This window comes from Dufourea novaeangliae, unplaced genomic scaffold (assembly GCF_001272555.1).
Source record: "Dufourea novaeangliae isolate 0120121106 unplaced genomic scaffold, ASM127255v1 scaffold89, whole genome shotgun sequence".
NCBI lineage: Eukaryota > Metazoa > Arthropoda > Insecta > Hymenoptera > Halictidae > Dufourea > Dufourea novaeangliae.
This window is the reverse complement of record NW_015373988.1, coordinates 4,550,742-4,574,472: the sequence shown is the minus strand read 5'-3', so window position 1 is coordinate 4,574,472 and position 23,731 is coordinate 4,550,742. Positions and strand designations below refer to the sequence as shown.

The 23,731-nt window shown below is 38.4% G+C and overlaps 1 protein-coding gene across 1 annotated transcript in view; it reads left to right on the top strand.

The window, feature by feature from the left end:
* Positions 1–23,731, top strand: part of LOC107187466 (fasciclin-1) — a 198,059-nt gene that overhangs the window by 61,088 nt on the left and 113,240 nt on the right. The window contains exon 3 of the mRNA XM_015575571.1: positions 19,691–19,826. Coding sequence (XP_015431057.1) covers positions 19,691–19,826 — 136 coding nt within the window. The remainder of the gene's footprint in view (positions 1–19,690; positions 19,827–23,731) is intronic.

The following is a 23,731-nucleotide window of genomic DNA, read 5'->3' as shown; positions in this document are numbered from 1 at the left end:
GTCAATTGGCATCTGTAGACTAGATCATATCTTTATTTTATTTATTCTAGAATGATACGAGGTAAGAGTTTGTTAAAGATTTTAAAACGACAATTCTAGACAGCTTAAATGGAACATCAATGTCCATAGTTTTGTTGATCTGTGGACTTTCTGAAATAGATGGTATAATCAGTGGAAAAACAATTTGTTAAAGTGGTCACTTAGGAAGTAGATCGAACTGGGATCGAACTCCGAAAACAATATTTAGGCAAGGTAGGCGCTGTCTTAGAATTTAATCACTTTTTTGGTACTCAAGGTTATCTCAATGTCATAGCTCAGATATACTTCAACGTGTTTCGACGTCCGCTACAAAATACAGTGAAAAATATGTATGTTTTTCGGCAAAAAAAAAATACGACTGACCTTGAAAAAATTCGAAACAAAACATCTATAGAAATCGTTCTTCTTTCGAATTTTGCTTTACATATTTCTCATAGTGTTGAAAGTAAATGAGATATTAAGTGTTCGCATTTTGGTGAGACAGCCTTGTGTAAAAAAAATATAAATTTCGAAAATGGATGCGAAAAAATAAAGAAAATAAAAATTAATAAAAGAAAAAGAACAATTAATAAGAGAAAATAAAAATTTCGCAAAATGCTTCTAGAAATTACACGTTTCTGAACTTAATACAGAATGTTATTCATGAAAATAAACTGACAGTAGGTACTTAAATGCCAATAATCTCATATTTATTGCCGTACCTAGGTATACTTGACACGATTGCAAAAGGGAGGGCACTAAATGGTAACAAAAAGTTTCGTGGCAGTTCTCTCGTTTACCTGAAGGTCGTCAAATTTCCCAAGAAGAATTAAGTGGTACTAATTTTTAGGTGCTTGAGGAAACGTGTTCAGTCTTTCGTGAACGTCCGCGCGAATCACGTCGTTTCGGAGGAGACGCGTTCGCTTTACGATTACTCGATCGGTTTGTCGTTTCGCTTCTCATTTCGGACTCGCAATTTTTCTTCTCCGTGCGTTGTTGTGTCTGTGATTTTTCGAGAAAATTTCTGCAGAAAAAAGAAGGATCGACGTTTCGAATATTTTTCGTCCGTCAGGGGTAAGTTTTTAACGTCTCGTTTCGTTAATCGAGATTGAACATTAGCTTAGCGTTACATTAAAGGGAATAAAATAACGTGAAACGTAAATAGATTTTTTACTAATCTTGTGTGCGTAGTGACTTACACATTCGAGGACTATCGTCTGTATCCGATTAAATCGGAAATTTTATTTCAAAATTACGACAAATTTTTGCATTAAACTCTTGACATTACTGTTACCTTATGCATAAAAATGTTCAGCAGAGATTACGGTACCAGGAATATCAAGCTGTTTCGTCTATAAAATTTTCCTCAGAATTTTTTTAACTTCCCACTGAAATGTGCCATTAGTAGTGAATGGGTTATAGGGGATGTCATAAAAGAAACGTTACCATTTTGGTTTTAGATGAGTTTGAAATGCAACAACATAAATATATATTTTTTATATCAATAGTTTGTTCAATCTTTCTAAAACATATCATTTAACAATTCTTTCATTAAAAAAAAATAGTTTTATACATCAAATCTCTCTGTTACCACAAAACTAAAGTAATTCTTTTATACTTCAACAATTCATTTTGTACGATAGATATGCCTACGTTGAATAGTAAAATTACTTCATTCTTACGTAGTCACGTTTTTGACGTTGAAATTAAACTTTCATTTTTCAACATTAATTTTTAAATACAAGATACAATCAAGTCCATGTATTTCTATAATTTTATGTAAATCAGAGTTCTCATTTAATAATGAAATTGTTAGTACACAATTCTTTTTTACGTTACGTTTTTATTAAGTAAAATAAAAAAGTGGCAATATTAGGGGCATTGGCAGTAATTAAGACATGACCTTAATTCCGAAAATGTCAAAACTTTCACGTATGTTCATTTCGAACTATTAGCAACAATTTTATCGAATTTCCTGAAAATCAGAGGGGGCACGTTTTCGGAACTTGGGCCAAAAAACGAAATGATTTTCACGGTAATCATTCCGATACAGTGATGTCTGAAGCTGTCAGAAAGCTGTCCCGTGATTCGTCCTTCCGGCATATTAACGACGGTGACGATCGAATTGATTTAGGGAACCCTCGGTGGCACGCCGACCAATGCGCGTACCACAGGGACGAGGCGGGCGAGTCGCTTAAAAGCCGAGTAAATAAACGCATCCCTCGTGCCAATAACGTCGCCACGAATCCCCCGACCCTGCGTCGAGGGTGAACTCGCTCGGGTAGGGGTTGAAACCTCTTACGGGGATGAAACTCGATTTACTTCGGATCTCTACCCCCCTCCGACAGAGACCGAGCGGGGAGGGATGAAGGCTAGGTGGATGCTTGGACGTGGTGTAAACAAGGGAACGCGAGAGATTCCTTTGAATTCTTCTCGACAACTTTTAAACGACTGCCGTTTGTCGTTTGATAAATCATCACCGGGTACGATTATAATGCGTGAAATGATCCTTCGAATGAAAGATTACGAAGGGTTCCTTTTATGCGATCGATGTTCATCTCTTTCATCCCTTTGTTAGACTCCTCGTGAATCCTCAGGGTTAATGTTTCGAGGTTCCTGGATATGTCCTTTGTATGAAAGTTGTCGATTAACTGTCATTGACCTTCAGACGGCTCTAACTTATTAAGAGTTGTTTATATCGAGTCGTAGAAGAACGTAGATCTTTGAGTACGAAAATATATATTTAAAGTGAAGGAAGCATAGGGGTCCAAACAGACCCAGACATCGCTGTTTGTATGAACATTAAGAACGTCTGCCTTCTGAAGGTTAAAATCCGGGCATTGTACACGTGAGGGTCTAATAGAACCCGGCAGAGAAGACAGAAGACCGGTTTGATGGCTGATTTTGATCAGTTGTTTGCTTATTAATATTTTTTATTGTATAGTATGGAGTAATGTTAACATTTGTTTATTGTCCGTTCAACGCAACGAGTCAGTAAAAGTAACCAGCTCATAGCGTACTAAACCCAGCTATTGCCTGACATCTGTCTCTGTCCCTGTCCCACCTAAATGGTCATTTTGTCTCTTTGTGTATAGTCAGTGATACAACTCGTTCATTAAGGTATAGATATGTCCTGATTCAGTCATAACAAAGAGTCATAGAACACACGGGATTTTATGTACTGCGGTCAATAAATGTTACTATTTGTAGGCGGTCCACGAGCACCCCAGGTGGATAATTATGTTTCAGAAGTTCACGTGTGCATTGCCAGGTCAAAACATCGATAAAAAAATGAAAGTTTCCAATGAATCCATTGGAATAGAAGAGTGTCGAATTTTTTTGTTATCATTTTATATAATTAATTGGTATCTTGAAATTCTGATTGTATATTCTGAAATATACAGGCGAAAATTAAAGTTTACCTGCTGTTGAAATTTAGTACATTGTTTCGAACGCTCTGAAGACCGTAGGATTTTCGCATTATACGGGGATTAATGGAGACACTTGGTAATCGTGGTCGGTATAATGAGCTATTCGAGAGACTTTAGTAGATGCTTAACAGAACAGGAAGATCGTTCGGTAACGGTAAACAGCCGAGTAATGCTATAACCAAGTTTACGTCACTATTCACGTGGCATAGAACCGCGAGATATCGATGCGCTCAAAGCGCTACGGTATCCCTTTACCGTCGTAAAACGTATATTCGAATTTCAGTCAGGATAACCTAATGAACCGTTCACTGCTTTGGGCCAAGCTCCAGCACCCGTTGTTTTCGTAAAGTACGACGATACTTGAACTACGAGTCTGGCTTCTTGTTGGCCGATGATCGCAGTATCGCGATAACCAACAACTATCGAGGAAGAAACTCCACGCGTTGAGCATGGATTGTAAATTTTAGTCAGGACTTTAAGAGAAAACTATGAAACAACAATTTTCTTCTAGATATTAGGTTGTGTCGTGAATAATTTCAGTGTCCCTTTTTTCACATTTATGAAGTTCATATTTTTTAATCTATTACACACCCTTAAATAATTCATAAAGACAAGAGCAAATTTAGAAAATTCGTTCCTTCCTTAAGTTTCTTATTGGAGTCAGAATAAAACAGAAAACTCGTTACATCTAGAGGTTGAGAATGAGAGTTAATTTGTAAAATATTTTATCGAGTTATTATCAAGTTGTGTTAAACCTTGATTTACTGTACGTTTAAAAATATTTTTAATCTATATTCCCCTCATTAATAATAATTTCAAACAATTTTTTGTGATAGGGTTTCTCAGTTATTACAAAAATGGATATGAAAGTCACATATGTATAGGCCACTTCAGGGCCCTCGATATTATAAAAAAATCAAATCAAATTAAAGCCATTTCCCCTACTAATAATAACAGAGGTATAAGTACTGACCCTCAAAGTTCGTACAATATTTTCCTATGAATTCAACCACATATGGATTAGCGTAAGTAACCCAATGCGTTCTTTCGCCTATATTACAAACATATAAGTAATTTAATCACAAATATTTTGACAAAATATCACAGCCCTACCATTCCACCCTTTACCATTCAGAAATGCCAGCTGTCTTTCAGACGGACTGGATCACCGTAACCCACTGTGGTCTTTAGAAATAAACACATTTAATATTCCAGTTACGCAATAAATATGCCACACCAGTTTATATCTTTAATTCTTTGCAACAGAAAGAAATAACAACAGAAAATAGTAGAAGCAATAGAAACAATATCGAATAACAATTCCTTCTTCTCCGACGTTAACAGAATTGTATCAAGACTTTCTCACTGACCCAATAGAACCAGGTCAGGACCTTCCCCCCTCCTCCCTCATACACTTCATTTCAACAGAGAAAAATTCCCCGCGTGTGCCGCGGCTGGAGTAGAACGTGAATTTAACGAGACTTTTTATCGACTCGTTATAAAGTTAATCGAAGCCAGACACACGGAGACCTTTGAAAACGCCGAATGTCGTTGCGGCCGGCAACTTTGATCGAGAAAGGGTTGCCAGTTACCGGTGAAGTTACCGTATAACCCATCCACTTCGCGGACCGGAAGCGGCGAGGAGGCTCCAGAACGCGAAAGTACGCCGAGAATCGGAAGTTTGAGGTACGGAGAGGGAGGCTGGAGGAGGTGGAGGGACACAAGAAAGAGACGGCGCGGCGCCGACCGTTTTCCAAGCCGGTCGCGATCAATTAAAAGTTCGCCAGGTTTGATTTATCGAACGATTTGAACTGATTGCGGCCCCGTTGAAAGGACCGGTTTCCACCTTCCCCCACATACCCAAACGATTTCTTTTCAACGTTCTCCAGACCGGTTACCGGAAAACTTCGGGGAATCTTTCACGGTCCGGCTGCTCGCCGTCAACTCGCCCCTGGGTCCATTTTCTCTCGTGGAAGTCACGCACACTTTATTTACCTTACTGTTGATCGAGAGAACAGTTGCTTGATGGGTTCTGTGAGCCGGCTTGGAACATTCTCGTGCGTTAAATTCTGGATTGTTTCGGGGGGTGTTTCCGGGGGATTCTTGGTGATTGTAGGTGTGTAGTTAAAAATGTTTAATAAAACCGGTCACAAATGATCACTAATGAAGTCAAGGCGTTAAAGAAGCTTGTTGGCAAAATTCCACGGTTCGGTAAACAACTTTTCAAGAACGCGTAAAGACGATTGGCGACGCGTTAAATCCCGCGAGGTCCATTCATGGGAATCCTGGATATACGGGGACCATTCGACACGCGTGCCACGCTAGAACATTAAACATCATCCGTGTCGAACGCGTGTCGCGAATTCGAATGCGGTAGTAGGGGGGATGGGACGCTATTACGATTATTTCGGTAGGCTTCCTTCGCTTAACGGTCGCATTAGCAAGCCCCAGAATCGGAGGAGCATTACTGTTGCATCGATATATCCCCGCTGCTTTAATGGTCATACTGAATATTGATTACCAATTAGTGGCATAATCAGCGCGATCCAAATAGTTAATGAGCGTCCAGGGGGATCAAGTGGCCGGTGATCCCGAAATTACTGGACCCCGGACGGCGGTCATTAACAATTGTTTTCTTGTTTTTCTTTGGACCGGACTCTGGAGCGCGGAGGAGACAAGGTGAATTTGTCACGGGCTCGTTAATTTTGAAGAGTCGTGAGTGCTTTTGTCGTCACGATCGATGCGGTCTGCTTTCGTCTGGGGGGAAGGAAGTAGTCGATAAACGATTTCGTCATTTCTCGTGTACAATCATTGTTGAGGGGGTTGATTGACGGACACTGTTCTTTGGAGAACATTCGGTTGACATGAATTCGGAACGACACCCGCGGAGAATCGGGAGAATTGTTGCATAATTCTCGAATTTATTTAATCTTGGAGTACTGAGTACAGGTGTCTTTATAGATACAGTAACGTTTCTATCTATTAATACGATTTAAATTCAGTACATATTCCAGGCTTTGTGCTTAACAAAAATGAAGTAGAATGTTGGAGAGCAGTGACGAATATTAAAGTACAGCCGTGCTTAAAATACTATATTGAATTAGGATTAGGTAATAATATTTTCTTATATAATGGAATCAGTAAATATTGCTAAATGGTCCACCAATAAGAATGACGTAGGATGTTGAAAACACTAACGAATATTATTAAAGTCCACTATAGTGCTTAAATTCGACATTAAATAAAATTAATTAAGAACATTTTTCATATAATAAAATCAGCAGACATTACCGAATAATCCACCATTTCGTATGCAACGACCTCTTAGAACTATTTGTCACCTTTCGCAGCTGTCTACGAAATGTATGAATAACCTGTCGCGATTGTCTATACACGGTGTAAAAAAAGAAGTCCGAATAAAGCGACCATTGAACGTGAATCCTCAATTCACGGCGGTGACAGTAACAGTAATTAGTGTACGAAGTGTGGAATACTAGAATTTGACGCTTCATTGAGCCCCGTTGACCTGGTTTTATATTTCCCGCTATTCATCCGAATTCGTTCGAATTTTATCGAGTCGCCGGGTCTCACCGCGAGGAACCGTGTTTTTCCAACCCTCCCCGTTCCGTAAATTCCTCTCCGATTGTTATGCCACGAATCGTGTCGCTCTTGCGATATAAAGTATATTCAGATTCGAGGCTTTTAAGAACGATGGCACTCTGGGGCGTTCTAGTGTTTACGCAGCCGAGTTTCCGAACGGTTCGCCGAGGATTTGTGTAAACTGTTGCCAAGAAAGTGCCATTCTCTTTTGCATTCTATAATACTTTGATTGATTGCGTTCGTATCATTGTATATCGTCAGACTTGGAAAAATGTACACGCCATAAATTAGACATACCAAGATAAGTACTAATGAATAATAGAATATTTATTTTTAACAGATGCCTGATGGTATACTATGAAATTGATCGAAACTCGGGTCCTGCATATTTCTGGGAAATATGTAACTATGCCAAAAAATGAAAGTTTTATTTAACGAAATGTTTTAGTAAAAATTGGTGGGTACAATTATTAATATGAATTGTACAGTTATTATGCAATTATTATTGCTCCGCTGCCACTGTCATCACGTATGTTATTTTCACTTTCAATAACACTTGATATGTCTGACGATGGATCTGCGAAATTCCATTTTTGATTGTCACTTCATTATAAAATAAAAGGTTTTTAATAAAAATTTCTTATTACGAGATAATGTACATTTTATGTACTTCACCTATTTTCAAGTATATTTATTTGGTGGTTCGTGATCTAAAAATTACACTGTTTATAGGAGAATACATTGTAGTTTATTAAAAATGTAAAAATGAAACCTCGGTTTTTCCAGTCACCAACCGATCACTGTCATCACCTCCATGGTCGGAATTTCCCGACAACGGACAAAACCGATCGTAACATGAGAAACTGTGTTCATGATCGCTATTTCACAGCGTCCCATTTTTTTTTGTCCCGCCGCAAAAATGGCCCCCAGGCAAACGAGAGACTGGTGCGGGTTCCATTCGAGTGCCGACAAAATATTGTTGGGACATTCGAGGACCGCGTTGAACAAATTTCCACCTCGTTTGAATTGCTCCGCAGAGGAACAACCTCTTTTTTTTTTTGCCACGGTATCGAACGAACCGCGTTTCGTTGCGAACTTAACGGAAAGAAATAAATACGCCGTGACGGGATACAAACGGATGATTTTCGGCGATTTCGTAGAAGGGACCCTTTGTATTTTTATTCGTCGGGAACGGCTGCGTTGAAATTTCTTCTATTTTCTCCGTTTGGTGAGTTTTAACACTTCTTTTTCGTCTTATCGTTTTTGTAGATATTCGTATGATATTGTTGGATTGTTGAATTCTCAGAGTTTGCGTATTAAAGTGGATGCCATTTTGTCTTTTGTTACAATCAATTCGGTGTTTATTTTTAAATATATTGGTAACCAATATAATTTTATATAAATTTAAAGACACAAATATTGAACAATGTATATAAGATACCTAAAATATAAAAGAAATATGTATTACAGTTTTAGTTACGGTTATGTACTCAATGTTTGAAGAAATTTTAAACATTCGCCTACAAGCGTATTCTCTTTTTTATTAGAAAATCGTCATAAAACCATGATCAGTAGTATTACATTTGCTGTGAACCATTATTTAATCCATGAAACCGTCTAACAGCTAATAATTTGATACTTTATCGATAATTGGTATCAGTAACAGTAGAATTAGCTCAGTGAAACTCACATTCACAGTTAACAATATCGTAATTGATTCAGTAACAAAAACAAAAGAGTATCTTTCTCATACCAAACGCTTTGCCCTTTGACACAAGACTTGTGTAACTGTGTAAGCCCAGTAAACGATACGTTAACTTATTAAACGAACGGTACATAGAACAACGTTCCTCGCTGCTGCAACATAGAAGCATGTTGGTTACATACGCTATCCTTCAAAACTTTCGGTACACATGTCGACAAGAATGATACTCCAAAGCTCCCACTCTCGTTGTAATCTCATGTTTATCTTGACTTCCATGTAAGTATGGAAAATATTTAAACGATAACATTCCATAAGACGTTTATAGTTCATATTACAGTATTTTGTCTAAAATTCGTAAATATTTTACCCTTAATTACAAACGACTCGTCTCAGAGATGAATAATCCGATGACAACTACTTTCTAACATTTAATAACAACCTGAATGTTGTGTTCCGTAAGTATTATGAAAATAATGCCCCACTCAGTTTCAGTTAGTGGTATTAACCCTTGTGTGGGCAACCAAAATATTCACGGTTATTGAACAATCAGAATACTCCAATTCTAACAGATTAGGTAAACATAGATAATTTTACTTTCATACTTTTCAGAAACTCTTCATTTTTCCTGCCTATAATATACCAAGTGCTGTTTTAGACAAGAACATAAAAAATAGTGAGAGGAAATCTAGAAATGGGTACCCGGTTGCCTACACAAAGATTAAAAGGCTAGAGCTTTCAAAATTCTCCACCAGGTTCTGATAACTCAAAGAACAATTCAGACTAGTCTTTAAGAGACTAGACTGTACTTAATGTTTAATGCACACTTACTAATGCGTACATAATTTCGCGCAGGGTGTTGCTGAAGTGGTAGACGCAACCTATACCTTGTTGATTTCACATTTAAAAAATCAACGATAAACGCAAAACAATAAATTTTCCGTGAAATTTCATCGTACTACGATTTATTAAATACAAGAACTACTGAACATTGGAATCCACAATAATACTATTACCATTCCAACATTTCCGTTATTCACTGTACCTATCTAATCGCAGAAATTTCTGAAAAACAGTTCACAATAAACCGAGCGTTTATTGAACAAATCTAATATTAAACTACCAAAAAAAAACGAACAAACACGGTACGGTAAGTCTGCATCCAAACAATCGAGCAGCAGCGGATTCGAAAAGAATTCGAAAAGAATTCGAAAAGAATTCGAAAAGAATTCGAAAAGAATTCGAAAAGAATTCGAAAGCGTGTGAGGGTGGACAAACTAGAACCAGCTGGGACGGGAGGACAGAGAAAACATAAGGGGAAAACTATAAAATGTACAAAGCGGTGAAACCATCGGCGAGAAGAAGTTCTGTTGGTCAAAGGGAAACAGGCAGGTCCGCGTAAACACCGAATGTAAATGGAAAAGCATTGTGTTCAGGGTGGAAAAAGACTGTAACAGAGGGCGCTCGAGTGAGTGGAATCGAATTTGGGATCGAACCGATCGATGGGACAATCCACGCGTGCGCGATCGACAAACAAATCGACACTGTCGATCGTCGATGCATCCTTCATAAATATTCAAATGTTTATACAAGCCGCGGGATGCCTGTTTAGCGCGTTTGCCGCGTGGCTCACCCAACCGGCCGGGGACAAATACGTCGATAATGAAGATAAACGAGGAGCGAAGTTCCTCGTGGGAACAACAGATCGTCCTTGATAGAGAGAGGGCTGTATCGAGTGTGCGGAGCCCCGACGTTTCGACGTCGAATTGCATCCTGTTTCCGACGGAATACCTTCGGTCGAGGCAATTGATTACACGATGACGCAGGAGGAACACGCGCGGGGGATGTTACGTTGATACGGGTTTTCATTGGCCACGTGGCTGGGATAGAAATTTTTTTTGGGAGTGGAGTAGCAATTTGTGTTGACTAGCAAGTTGGTTAATACTTGGAAGTAAGCACCACTCTCATCCCTTCCTACGGGAAAATTGTCACGGGTTAACAATTGTGAATGTTCATTCTGTTGTGTGAAATTTCTTCTATGACGTAAATCCATTGTCCAGAAAAGTGTCATAAGTGGAAGTCCAATACTCCAAGTCAAATGGCAACTTGTTCAATACAATGCTCGAAAGAATTTGGGGATCGCTATGATGGACAACGTTGTTGCCTCAATCAGGCGAAAGAAGTGGAACTAATGCTACAGATTTGATAAATTAACGGCATTTCCGTGCAATACTAACATCTTGTTTTGTTTCTGTTAAAAATTATCCAGGAATTATACGCCATATTGACGGTCGCAGCGATTGGAATATGTGATCCTCTAACTGTTTTGAATATAGTAGGTGAAATATTACACAATGAATCAGTTTCTTTTTGTTCTGCTGAAAAATGACATATTTTTGACTTGTGGCATTTTGCGGTGCGGTGCGATATGACTTTTTTCAGTTTTAAAAATTTAACTACTGCGCTCACAACTAGCAAGGTCTATTTCACATACTGAGTCATCTCCTTTCTAGGAATATCAGCACCCTTAGTTTAGCTTAGACTAATTCATGAAACTTCGATTATTAAATTCTACTTTCAAGGAGTACTATCATAGACTACACGTATACATTCAACGTTGCTACACGATTAACTTTGATTTCTGAATCGAAGTTCCCGACACTCACAGCTCCGTCGAAAATTAAATTGAAAAAGCTGGAAGGCAAGCTCTCGATTAAAAACCAAAAATCCCCAAAAGTTCACCGTAAAAATACGAAAAAGAAAAAATCGAACTTTTCAATTACCCCTCCGTCGCATTTCACTCGCCCCCCCCCCTGCCGCCGCGAGATTGTTAAATTCAGGCTCCGAACCAAGAGCCCCCCAAACTGTTTTCAAACAATCCTATTTATACGAAGCGACCAATCAAGTCCGGATTCAGCTTCGACAGTATTAAGCTCTCCGATAATCATTTTCGAATTATCCATGCGTCACAGGCACCGCCTGAATCGGCAATCGATCATCCCCCTTTTAAGGGTATTCCATCAAGGGAGTCGGCGAGGGAGAAGGATTCATGAGATGTCATGCGAGACCCGGTGGATCCAGGAGAGGGAGACAACCGTGATCCACGTCGAGGGGTCAAATTTTAGGGGTAGTTTCGTTGGCGCTAGTCGACCATCTTCACCCCCCGCCCCCTTCCGCAGAAATTCATTTCTTCGAGTTGTTTAGAAAGGGGACGACGATGAGTCACGGGGGCACGTTACGCGAATTTCCTGCCCATATCTCGTGTTCAGTAGAAATTACATGCAAGGGATTATGGAATGTGGAAATCAGAAGAATCATCCCCTGCCGCGCGCTGATAGGCGGACACGGGGCCGAGATCGATCGTGGAATCTTTGACGGATACATAAATATTTCACCCTCGGACGTGTTCGTGGATCGCTGGGCAGGAATTGATGGTGCCTGATCAGAATTCACGGGTCGCGTATAACTCGTGGTGTATACGATGGGGTATAGCTTTTTGTTATCGATCGCGTAAGATTTATAAGAGAGAACGCGAAATCCGGCGATACGGGACTCGGTACTGAACGTGTCGAAGTGGTTACAGTGTAATTTTTTAGGAAGAATGGTAAAGTTTGTAATTGGCGTAAGGATGTTTGGGCAAAATAGAATTTGTGATACAAACTGTTAAGTGTGTTTTCAAGTTAAAAAACAAAAGAAGCTTGTATTAAGCTTTATCGTGTTTCTATATTATTGTGCTTTAAATGCTCGTGTAACACTTTTTCTAAATATTGCACCAGCTTAGTATATAAATACCATACAATAAGTTTATTATGATAAAATTTTTTTCCAAAAAATTATTAAGTATCTACTAACTATTTTGAAATTTGTACGTAAAATTTGATAGCTCAGATAGAGATACAGATATGTGATATAGGTGATCAGAAATGGTACCCATTGCATTTCTTACTGTAGAAGTTACATTATCATTTAATTATTATTATTTTTACACTTCTGTAATTCTAGAGTAAAGATAGAGAAGATGTTTTCCATTTCTTCACTCAACAGTCTAGAGTCTAAAATATAAGAAAACATCGAAAACAAAACCAAAAACTGTAAATTTAAAATCTGTTTGGACACTACATTCCCATAATATTTTGTTTCCCTTATGAATTTGAAAAAAAAATCGATTTAATTGTGGAATTTATGGAAATACAATAAATGTAAAGCTATCCTCGAGTAAATAAAGGCGTACCGTCGACCTTTCACCTGTTAGGCTACTAAATTGAAGTGCTTGACGGGTTGTTCGACGGCGGATGTAGCTCGGTTCCGATCGATGGCGTTCAATTCGACGCGAGAATGGAAAGCTGTTTGCCCTTCCATATCGTCTTTGTTGGCTTTCGTTGCGTCTGCGGCGCGATGCGGCGCGCATATCGAAAACGCATCGCGAATGCATTATTTGCCACGTTATTGCATGCTCCGTTGAGCCTGCCACCGCCTCCTATTGTAAATCGGCGAAGTGTGCTTTTGTTAGGAAATATTCAGCCAGCAGGCGAAAGATTCAAGGAGCCGGAACGGGCACACTAATAATTTGCATATTATTATAACGTATTATTATACCGTGTATCACGCGCGGCTAGTTCGATCGGTTTCGCCGAGAATTGCCAGGAGAATTCAATCTGTTCGATTTCGTTCGGAAGAAATGAATCGTGAACACGAAAATCACATTCACTACGATTTTCGAAAGCTTCTGTGACCTCGTCGTGTTATGACATCAACTCACGATAGGGTGGATAAAGAGCACAGAATGCAGTCAATAGAAAATTAAATGATCCCAGAATTGCATATACTCCTCCTCTTTGTAATCAGTAGACATTGTGATATTTACAGTAATTTACAGTTTCAAAAGTTAATTGATGTAATATTCTCTCTAGTCAAAGTTTTGCTCTGTTGGAAATAGTTTTAAGACATGTTTTTTCAAACATATAAATACGTTAAAATATATTTCTTATTGCAATTCTACTTCTTCTTCAATTACATTATTGATGTAATATTCTCTCTAGTCAAAGTTTTGCTCTGTTGGAAATAGTTTTAAGACATGTTTTCTCAAACATATAAATACGTTAAAATATATTTCTTATTGCAATTCTACTTCTTCTTCAATTACACAGTAATTCTAGGAATACGCTTCTTCCCTCAGACTTCTCCAATGAACATACTTCCTACAAAACCGCTATACTATGAAAAAATTCTCAACATCGACTATCCTCCAGTGTCTATTAATTTTCTCCTATTGACGAAAGTAGCGCATTGAGTATAGATGGAAGCTTCCACAAACTGCTTCAAACATTAATAAACCAACACTGTCAACGTCTCCAAATTCAAGCTTAGAAAATCAGCATTCACTATACTCCTATAAAACCGCGTCTCGAACGTGAAATTCGGCGATATTGCGCCAAACGGTAGCATTCTCTTCGAGTTTGTCAGGATACGGGAAGCGATCGTCTCTGTTGTTGCATCGCGATGCACGGTGCACACATCCCGAAGCGTGGCACGGATGCATTATTCGCCGCGTTATTGCACGCGCCGTTGAACCGGCTCCACTGTAAATTGGTCGGGTACGCGTTTGTTGGAAATGTTTCCCGAGGGTGGCAGTGTTGGGTGCGGCTGGACAGGTTTGGGGCGGCTGCGGCGGCGGTGAACCCGCCCGAACCCGGTGGAAACCCCTTATATTGAATACGTGGCTTACATCTCGATATCTCCATGTACTTACTCGACGGTGCCATCAATACGTCTCGCCACTGGCTCGAAGAAAGGAATGATAGACGCGTCGCTGTTCTCGTATAAATTATTCGTTGTCGCCTGGTATCCGTGGCTCGGGAATGAACTTCTTGGTGTCAATTGGGTTCGAGAAAGTATCTTGACTGCACCGTTAGATAAAAAGTTAATAGAGTGCTTTTTCGGGGGTTTTTTAACTGTTTGAGTGGTGAAGAATTTTCTTGAATATATTATGCTAACATGCGGAATAAGATGTCTATTTTTATTGTTTGGAAAAATAATAAAGACGATAATAATTTATTTTAGTTAGGTATATATTGTATAAAAAGTAGTTTTTACCATCAGAAGTGTTTGAAAAAAAAATAAAAGTAATAAGTAAATACTTTTATAGTCACTACGAAACAGTTAACATTATCATTTCTCATATCGTAGTCACTTTCAGATATATCAAGATTTGACAGTGTACTTTTCGTTACCTAAAACAGTCACCTTAGAAAACTAGAAGAGTTTCTAATTTTTATATTACTAAATCAAATAAAAATCGCGATTGATACGAACACAACCACTCACAATGAATGCAAAAGCTATACTACGCGGTTTATTCTATATTCTTATATAAATGCATATGTTTCATCGAATGCGATTTAAGAATTTAAGAAGATTATAAGTATTCTTGGTGCTGCCTCTGCTACGTTTTCTATGTCCCGTAAGGGGTAACTCAGTATTATTGCGCAACACGACGGCGAACCGATCATTATAGAATATACGGCTACGTAGATCGATCGTATCCCGGTTCAGCTTCCACTAATTAATCTGAAATTTCCTGGCAGTTTCGTCGAACGGGTTGCGCAACTAATAGACCTTGGTTTGAATTCACATTGCCAATTATCTCGTCGTGGATTAATTAACATGCGCGAACTCGAGTATACGATGCCGTGAATATTAATAATTAATTGTTTCGTTGGACTCATGCGGAAAGCATTTCTACTTATTTATCGATAAACTGTCCGATCGCGTTCGTTTCTTGTATAAAATGTTTAATACTTCGACTGCCGTTTCATTCACATATATGGATAACGCATGTTCGATACGAAAATCATTTTCAAGAAAATAGCAGACTGCAATTATTTCTTAATTGTTTCTTAGATAAACTAAAATTAATCATAATAAATATGTCGGATAAACAATATTTATTGCCAAGTATATCATGTAACTATTTAGGTAAGTCATAATTTTGAATTCGATGGTTTGGTTTCATTATATGTATATCGTAATTAGGTTTTTTATTTAAAATTCTTTTGGCACCAAGTCGGAAAATTGAAAGTTTACAGGAATTCTTACTCTCAGAAATAGCGTCGTCGTAATGACACCATAAAACTCGACGCATATTGCTCGGCGAAAGCGTTTGAAACGATCTCGTCTTATCTGTACAGGAGAAATCACCTTGATTCCATTTGTACCCTGATTTTCTCCTCTCTGTTGTCTCGTTCACCGACGTAAGGTATTACAAAGTTTGAGCGACGAAATCTACTTACGTTCTTGAAGGAATTTACACGTCTACCGGCTCCATTTTCTCGGGAAACGTGTATCAGAACGGAATAGGATTCCTTTCGGAACCTACCGAACCGTTTACGGTGTTACCCGAAAGTTTGTCTACGCCACTATGATTTTCATCGCACTATCTCAACTCGGTGATATCGTAATTTTGCTCTTGAAGTAATGTTATTTCCAATACAACAACTTTTGTAATTTAAATTAGCTCTGGTCCTTTTTAGAACTGACATCGAAATCATAATGAAAATAAAAATTATTATCGTAGTGCATTTAGATTCTATATTTTATTTATGTACTACCTACACTCTAATATTCTACTTTAATGTAAAAAGGAATGAAAATAATTCTCAGTTAGAACAAGAAAGTAAACTCTGTAAATTTAAAATAAGATCAACTACAACATTGAAAGAATTCAAACATTATTACTTCCGCTAATTATTCGCAAGTAACAATCTACAATTTCTTTTATTTCCTTGTAATACAAAAAATTCTGACATCGTGAAAAATTCAATATTGTTACCACTTCGGAGACTGACCAGCAAGCTTCAATTAATCTCGTCGTAAAGTACCAATCTTCAAATACTTCGTATTTTTCTGAAAAGTTTATCAAGTCGTCTGCTCAACCTAACCGTGTACTTTCGAACGGCGAACAGTACGATGACGCTGGTAAATGTCGTTACGGCTGCCCTATTTCCGGACCCTTGGGACATGCTAATTAAACTGGCTAATAGCGAGTTCAGCCTTGGCTGCCCATCAATCGATTTAACTACAAATTCAATTGGACGTTACTTGTTGGACGGGAAAAATAATTACCTGACCTGTAGATCCTACTATGAGATGAAAGAAAATTTCCGCTGCTTGTGACTTTGTTATATAATAATTGAAGTAATGAGATGTATAATTATGAAAAGTTGTATTATGTATTTTAATACTTCCTATAAAGAAAATAATACAAGACTGATTATAACTTCAAAAAATTATTAAATTATTTGTTCTAATCGAACTAAAGCCGCTAACATCCATTTGATAATTTCATGTCACATCAATTAAAATAAATTTTTTTCATAGAAATCAACGGTATATATTCCTCGGAATCGTCAAAGTTTACTTGCACAGTTGTGCATTCGGTGAATTGCATCTGAAAGTCGAAACTTCTCAATGCAACGGGAAGTATATGTTTCGAATACCATTCTAACGATGAAAATCTGCTTGAACCCGTTCTCGATCCGTTGGAAAGGATGTCGATAAACAGGTTAAAGGAGAGAGCATAGAATAACTCTGGATAAAGAGTCGGGGAATCTGTTTTGAAACTGCGATGGAAAGTGCAAGCTCAAAGCAAACTTAGTTGTGCCAAATCAAAGGCTATTTCGCCGGCAACAATTTGATATAAAACCCGGTGAAAGCCGAGGCATCTCTTGCCTCTCGTCGGGGAGAGAGAGAGAGAAGAGTGGTCACGGTTAATAGAGAGAAACGTCGAATACGACTGCCGGAAAAGAAACAGGTTGAATGAGATCCTTGAGATACGCATTGCTGGTGAAAATCCTTTAACGTCGTGCAACCCCTTGAACCCCCATGACGGGAAGCAATCCTTATTTAGAATGGCGTACATTATATTCCTATGATAACTCGTTAAACTCTTCTTTTCTACATCTACAAGGTGTCCCATTTAAATCAATCCCCTGGATTATCTGTGAAATTATTTGTGATACCGGAAAATGTTTCAAACAAAAATTGAATTGTATCGAGTGGGACATACTTTGATGTGAATAGTTTTTTTGTAGATGGAGGCGCAAAGGACATATGAAGGTTATCTTTATTTTTTTAAACGGAACCACATATTTTTAAATGCATTAATCGTTATTTCAAAATTATCAGACTAATATACATATATGTTGTATCTTGGTATTTTGAAGTCGAAAATATCGAAAATTCTTCTTTTATTTATTTTTAAAAGAAATATTTAAATTTCTCACCTGAAAACGTGAAGGTCTACATACTAATAGGAATTTATATATTGTTCATTACACAATAATAAAAGCACCTCAGAGACTCTTCTATCCGGATGAAGGTTGAGTGAAATTATTAAGTACAAGGTACACATAAAATAACAATAACCAACTAAATAACGCAATTTACCGAGTAATTCTGTTCAATGTAACGATTACACTCATCCGAATAGGTACACCATCATACTAGAGAAACGAAAAAAATCCACGGAACACTAGCAAAAATTTCATAAGAGGCGACGACGTGTTCGCTCGCATCATGTTATTAAGCCCAAGGCCCAAGTACCCTCACTGTATCAAACGTAAGCGAGCCCAGCCCCGTATGAAACTGCCGCAAGTATTTTCAACCGCCCGTTATTTCCACCCTCCCCAGACAACGCGTCCCCGTGTTGAAATTTCTCAGAACCCATAAGATTCTCACTTTATATCCTGCGCAAGAAGTCGGATGAACGTTTCCAGGAGCCTAATGAAAGGTCCTCCGTAATTCGTTTCTTCGCGCAAAAACGTATTCGTTGCGCTTGGTTCATCTCCCCTCCCCCTGCCTTTCGTTTTTCCCTTCTTTTTCATTTGTTTCGTGCGAGGAAGAAAACGTGACTCAATGGCCGGGTAACATTCCAACAGTGGGGGATCGGCTACGCGCACCCGGAGTTAATTACGCATTGATAACTAACGAGCTTCCTTTGTGGAAATTTTCGGCGCGTGGAATAAGGACTAGGACGATGAAAGAGAGAGAGAGAGAGGGGGGGAGTGAGACCCACGGAAATTTCATTCGACGCGCTGGATTAAACGCCTTTGGCCCTGGTGGAACGTGAATCACTAATTCGGCACGTACAATCGTGCACTTAATCCGCCGTGACTCGAGTTACTTGATCCGCGTATTAGTCCCCGTAGCGAAGACACGCTCGATCCCACCCGCCACAGGAAAATCGATGCTCGTTTCTCTTTTCGCGTTTCGAATCGCGAGCGACACGACACCGGGGGAGAGTTTATACTGGGGGTATTATTGGGTCGAGTCGTAAATAGAGTCAGGATGTTTATGTAAATATTAGATAATCTGAAATGTTCCTGACGTTTCGGTGCGTAGAATTGAGGATCACAATTTTTATTTTCTGTCTTATTTCATTGGCAAGTGTAGTTTTCACTTCTTGTTAGATCTCTTATATTTGGGTGGTTTTATTGTAATGGTTACGAAACACTTTAGACATCTGGTTAAAAACCTCTTTAACACGTTCCGTGCCACATGTACCACCGGTGCTACACGCAGACTGAATGGGAAATTTAACGTGTACCATCGGTGGTACATATGGCACGGAACGTCTTAATGTTGAACTGTAGTTTAAAACAAAACCAACAGCCTCTATTAACAAAAGACACACATTTTCGGTAATTTATGACTTGAAGAACGACGTAAAGATTGTCTGGCTACGTACCGCCTTTTTCACTGTGGCACGGAACGTGTTAAAGATAGTATTAGTATTGAAGATATCTGTATCAGATTGTATTATTAAAAATTATTATTTAAATACATGTGAAATGGAGGCCTCTTAATTTATATCTGACAACAACGAAACGCTGCGATGTTATCTGTACTCACAAACCGGTTTTTCCGTTTCTTTTTGTTACAGTTCTATCAACTGCTGGAGGCCAGCCACGTGGCCAACAACACCCTAACGTATCGTCACGTGACCGTGTTCGCGCCGACGAACCGAGCTTTCCAGAAGTATAATGGAACGACGAAGAACTTGGTCCTTTACCACATGTGTGAGTACTTTTTGCCGTTTTCTTCCGGTGTGGTCTCGAGATAGGTGCAATTCTGTTCAGATAATATCAACTTTGTTGGAGACTGTCTCGTTCTTTTATTTGTTTTAAAGAGAAAGTGGAGAAACTTTTAACCGCGAGGGAGGTAGTAGTGTAAAATGATACTTGTTATCTTTTAATGTTAAAATAGTATACTGGATAATATCCTATCGTAAATCAAATCGGGAATGTAAAAAATAACTGGATTTTCCGACAGATGATAAAATGATTAGTTGAAGTAAAATTGTTCATTGCTTTCTGATTCAAAAAGAAATATCAAGAACTTAAAATAGAGGATATTTTTTGCCAACATTTCTGGAGGTTCGGTTGTAATTGATAATGTTTAGAAGTTAAATTGAAATGTTTAAAGCACACTTAAACATGATCGTCATAAACCAATTTGTTTATTCACATGTGGTTTTTTGAAGAGTAAACCTCTTCTAACATTTCAACAAGGTATAATACTCTCGTATGAATATTTTCATTTTCAAATTTTCTGTACTGTGCGTCGGTTTGAAAATTTCATCCTTTTCGTCGCGAACAGGTTTTCCCAACAAGTCCTTGGTTACGACGGGAATGTTTGACTATTTTAACGAACTTCTCAAACGAGTCCTCCCCCACCTAAAAGCGAGTCAATATCTTTGACTTTGGATACTTTAATGCTCGTCCAATATTGATAGTTTCGGGTTTCGGATTACAGAAGCTTTCGCCACCCTTCCTTCAAATGCCTGGTTCAATACGGCCTGTTGTTTGTGTTGCAGTTTACCACCGCCTTTGTAAATGCGTTAGCGTTTATTAGGGCAGAAGTTGCGCGCGCGATATTAGTCTTTATGAACTTCCGTTAACGCGGCTTTCAGCGCGTGTACCGTTGGAGCACCTATTTCGCTTTGAATATTCGTTGGTTAAATTGATGAAAGCCGGGAATGCAAGTATTAGTTCTCGTTCCAACGACCATTTTTGTATTTTTTTTTTTCAATGCATTCATTATTTCTTTCCAAGAAACTAAAAATATAATATGTGTTTAACACATTGTTGAAGGAGGACATGTGAATCTGCGTTTTTAATTTTTATAGCGTTGTGATTTATATACTGGGTATGAATAAAAATGTGGGACACTTCCACAGAGTGAATTGTACATCCAAAACTGAGGTAATCAAGAATGACGAAATTGCGTTTGAGGCTTCGTTTCCTAGTTATTAATTGTTGAAAATGTTGGAAAGTTGTTGCAGTTATAAATTTGTTCAGAATTCATACACGGTATCGATCAATGGCCTAGGTAAATTTGGAATAAAATACAATCAAATGAATTACACCAACACGTGACACAATTGAAGATCGTGCCTTTCAAGGAGAATAACCTCCCGTATCAGACGTATTGTACGCCAATTTCGCTATTATTTTTAACAATTAATAACTCGAAAACAAAGCCTCAAACGCAATTTCGTCATTCCTGATTTTCGTCTTAGTTTCGTCTGTAGAATCCACCCTATGAAAGTATTCCACATTTCCATTGACACACTGCATATTTATAAATATATTTCCCCAATTCGATGTTACTTTAGATCAACTTTTATTCAACGAATAGCAATGCCAACAATTTATTGAACCGTGCATGAGGATTAAAGGTTTTTTGGGATTCGAAATATAATAAAATTCGTGCAAACATTCACGAAAATGTTTACTGTATCGTGTTTTGCACACACAAACATTCGCGATAAATGCGTAAAATTCGCAGTCTGCCGATCAGAATCAAACAGTATACGTGTCCAATAAGAGTGGACGCGTTATTTTCAGTCATGGTAGAACCTTGAATCACAAGTGCGCACGCATTGCGTCCCATCTGCATTTCCGTTTCGTCTTCAATCGAATCTCCCTTTGCGGGCAAACACAGCAACGTTCTATGTACGCAGATCCACCGATTCAGACCGGATCCATGTGCACACGTATGTTCGTGCGCGAGAAGATCAAAGGGCGACCCTTCCGAAATTTGAAATTCGCGGGTTTAGTGCATTGGCCAGGGAACGACCACTGGTCAAAACTGATACCTGATGCTGGAATCTTCACTCCCGGTTTCCACATGGCGAATGTTAATTTGGTACCTCGTTACATATGTCGATCTAACTAAATACGACACCTGCCGGGGCACAAAACCGCAGGAGAGCTTTGCGTGTTGGCCGGACTGTGTTAGAGGGATACAGTACCCGGGCTAAACGCGCCTGACGAAACGCGATGAACACCGTTTCGGGATATTACCACTTCCAAGAACGTATCAAATAAGCCATTTATTCAAAACTGAATTCTGTTTCTAAAGATATATATATGGTGGAGAAATGACCGGAATATAATGCAGAATAGTAAGGTTAAATAATATCTATCGATATGTTCGGATTTAAAAAGATACTACAATATGGACATTCTTAGTTTTAAATAATTATTGTTATATAGGGTTCTTTACGTAACTGTACCACCTAAATTTACTAATAACCTATGTAGTTGTTGTATAAAACAATGTTTAAAGGACAGTTTGATATCGCGCGGGACATACGATGTACTAATTAGCATTTTAATGTTTCCCTTTTTTATCGAGATATGAAGGTGACCTTGAATTTTCGTATCATAATATATAATGTTTGACTCTGCGATTCGAAAGAATATTGAATACTGAGTAAAGAAAGTAGTAAGGTGTATGGCAGTTTATGAGTGTATTTACGTGGTACAGTTATATAACTCACCGCGTATAGCGTGACAATACCTAATCAAGGAAGACTGAAAATCACCTATTTCACATTTTACGATACTTTTCTGATACACAACATATACTTTAAATCAAAACTGAATTAATAAAACCCTCTTCATTTTTCGAAGCGGCAGGAAGTTACGGCAGCCATCTTGCTATCGTATTCGATCCGCCATATTGTTTCCTAACGAGTCTTTTCAATATTGCGACTAATAATCAGAACATTCGAAGGTAATCTCAATTGATTCAAAGAAAATAAAAACACTCATCCGTGGAACACGTTGATGTAAATTCTAACACTAGCTTCTCTGTTGCCTCCTCAAATCTGCTCTTAGTTGACGCGATGTCATCTCGACAGCATCGCCGCGCCTTTGGTGCATTATTCCGATTGACTCGTGATCGACTAATCCTTCTGAGTAGCCACGTCCCCAGCGCGTCGGAATTTGTGACGTCACCACGCGCTGCTTCATCAATTATTACGAAATCCCGTCGACGAACCGCGTTGACAGTCGAAACGATCGAATGATGACGTCGAAAACACTCTTAATCCGGACAATCGCGCGGTTGTTTAATTGTTAGGTGGGCTCTGCGGTGATCGAGATTTTCGAAATGTTTGAATGATCCCCCGGGATGATCGCCTGGATATCGATTGTACTCTGATTGGTGGGCAGGACTCGTCCCTTGCACAAGTACTTTTATTTTTAATTTCCTCGATAGGGATGATTATGGACGTGTGCTTGATATACCCTTCACTTTGATGCTTTGAATAATTCCGTTGTTTTGACAGAAATAATACGAAATTGCTGTCAGCAATCGTTTAAATACGACAGCAGAGCATTTTTTATCACGATATGAATAGGATAAACATTTAAATGGTCAACTTGGATTTCTTAAATTTTTCACTGAAATTACGTTTCATTTCCGAAGCAAATTGTATTACAGTCAAGAGTAAAAAGATTTACTCGTGAAGAATAGTGCAACCAGATGCTAGAAATAAAATAATCCCGTCAATCAAGACCTGATTCGGTCTCAATATTGTATAGAGAACCAGAGATTCGGATCTCCATGAATACAACAATTCCCAACGGGCTGCACGCTTCAACGGAATTATTTTCATTGATGCGGAATCGTT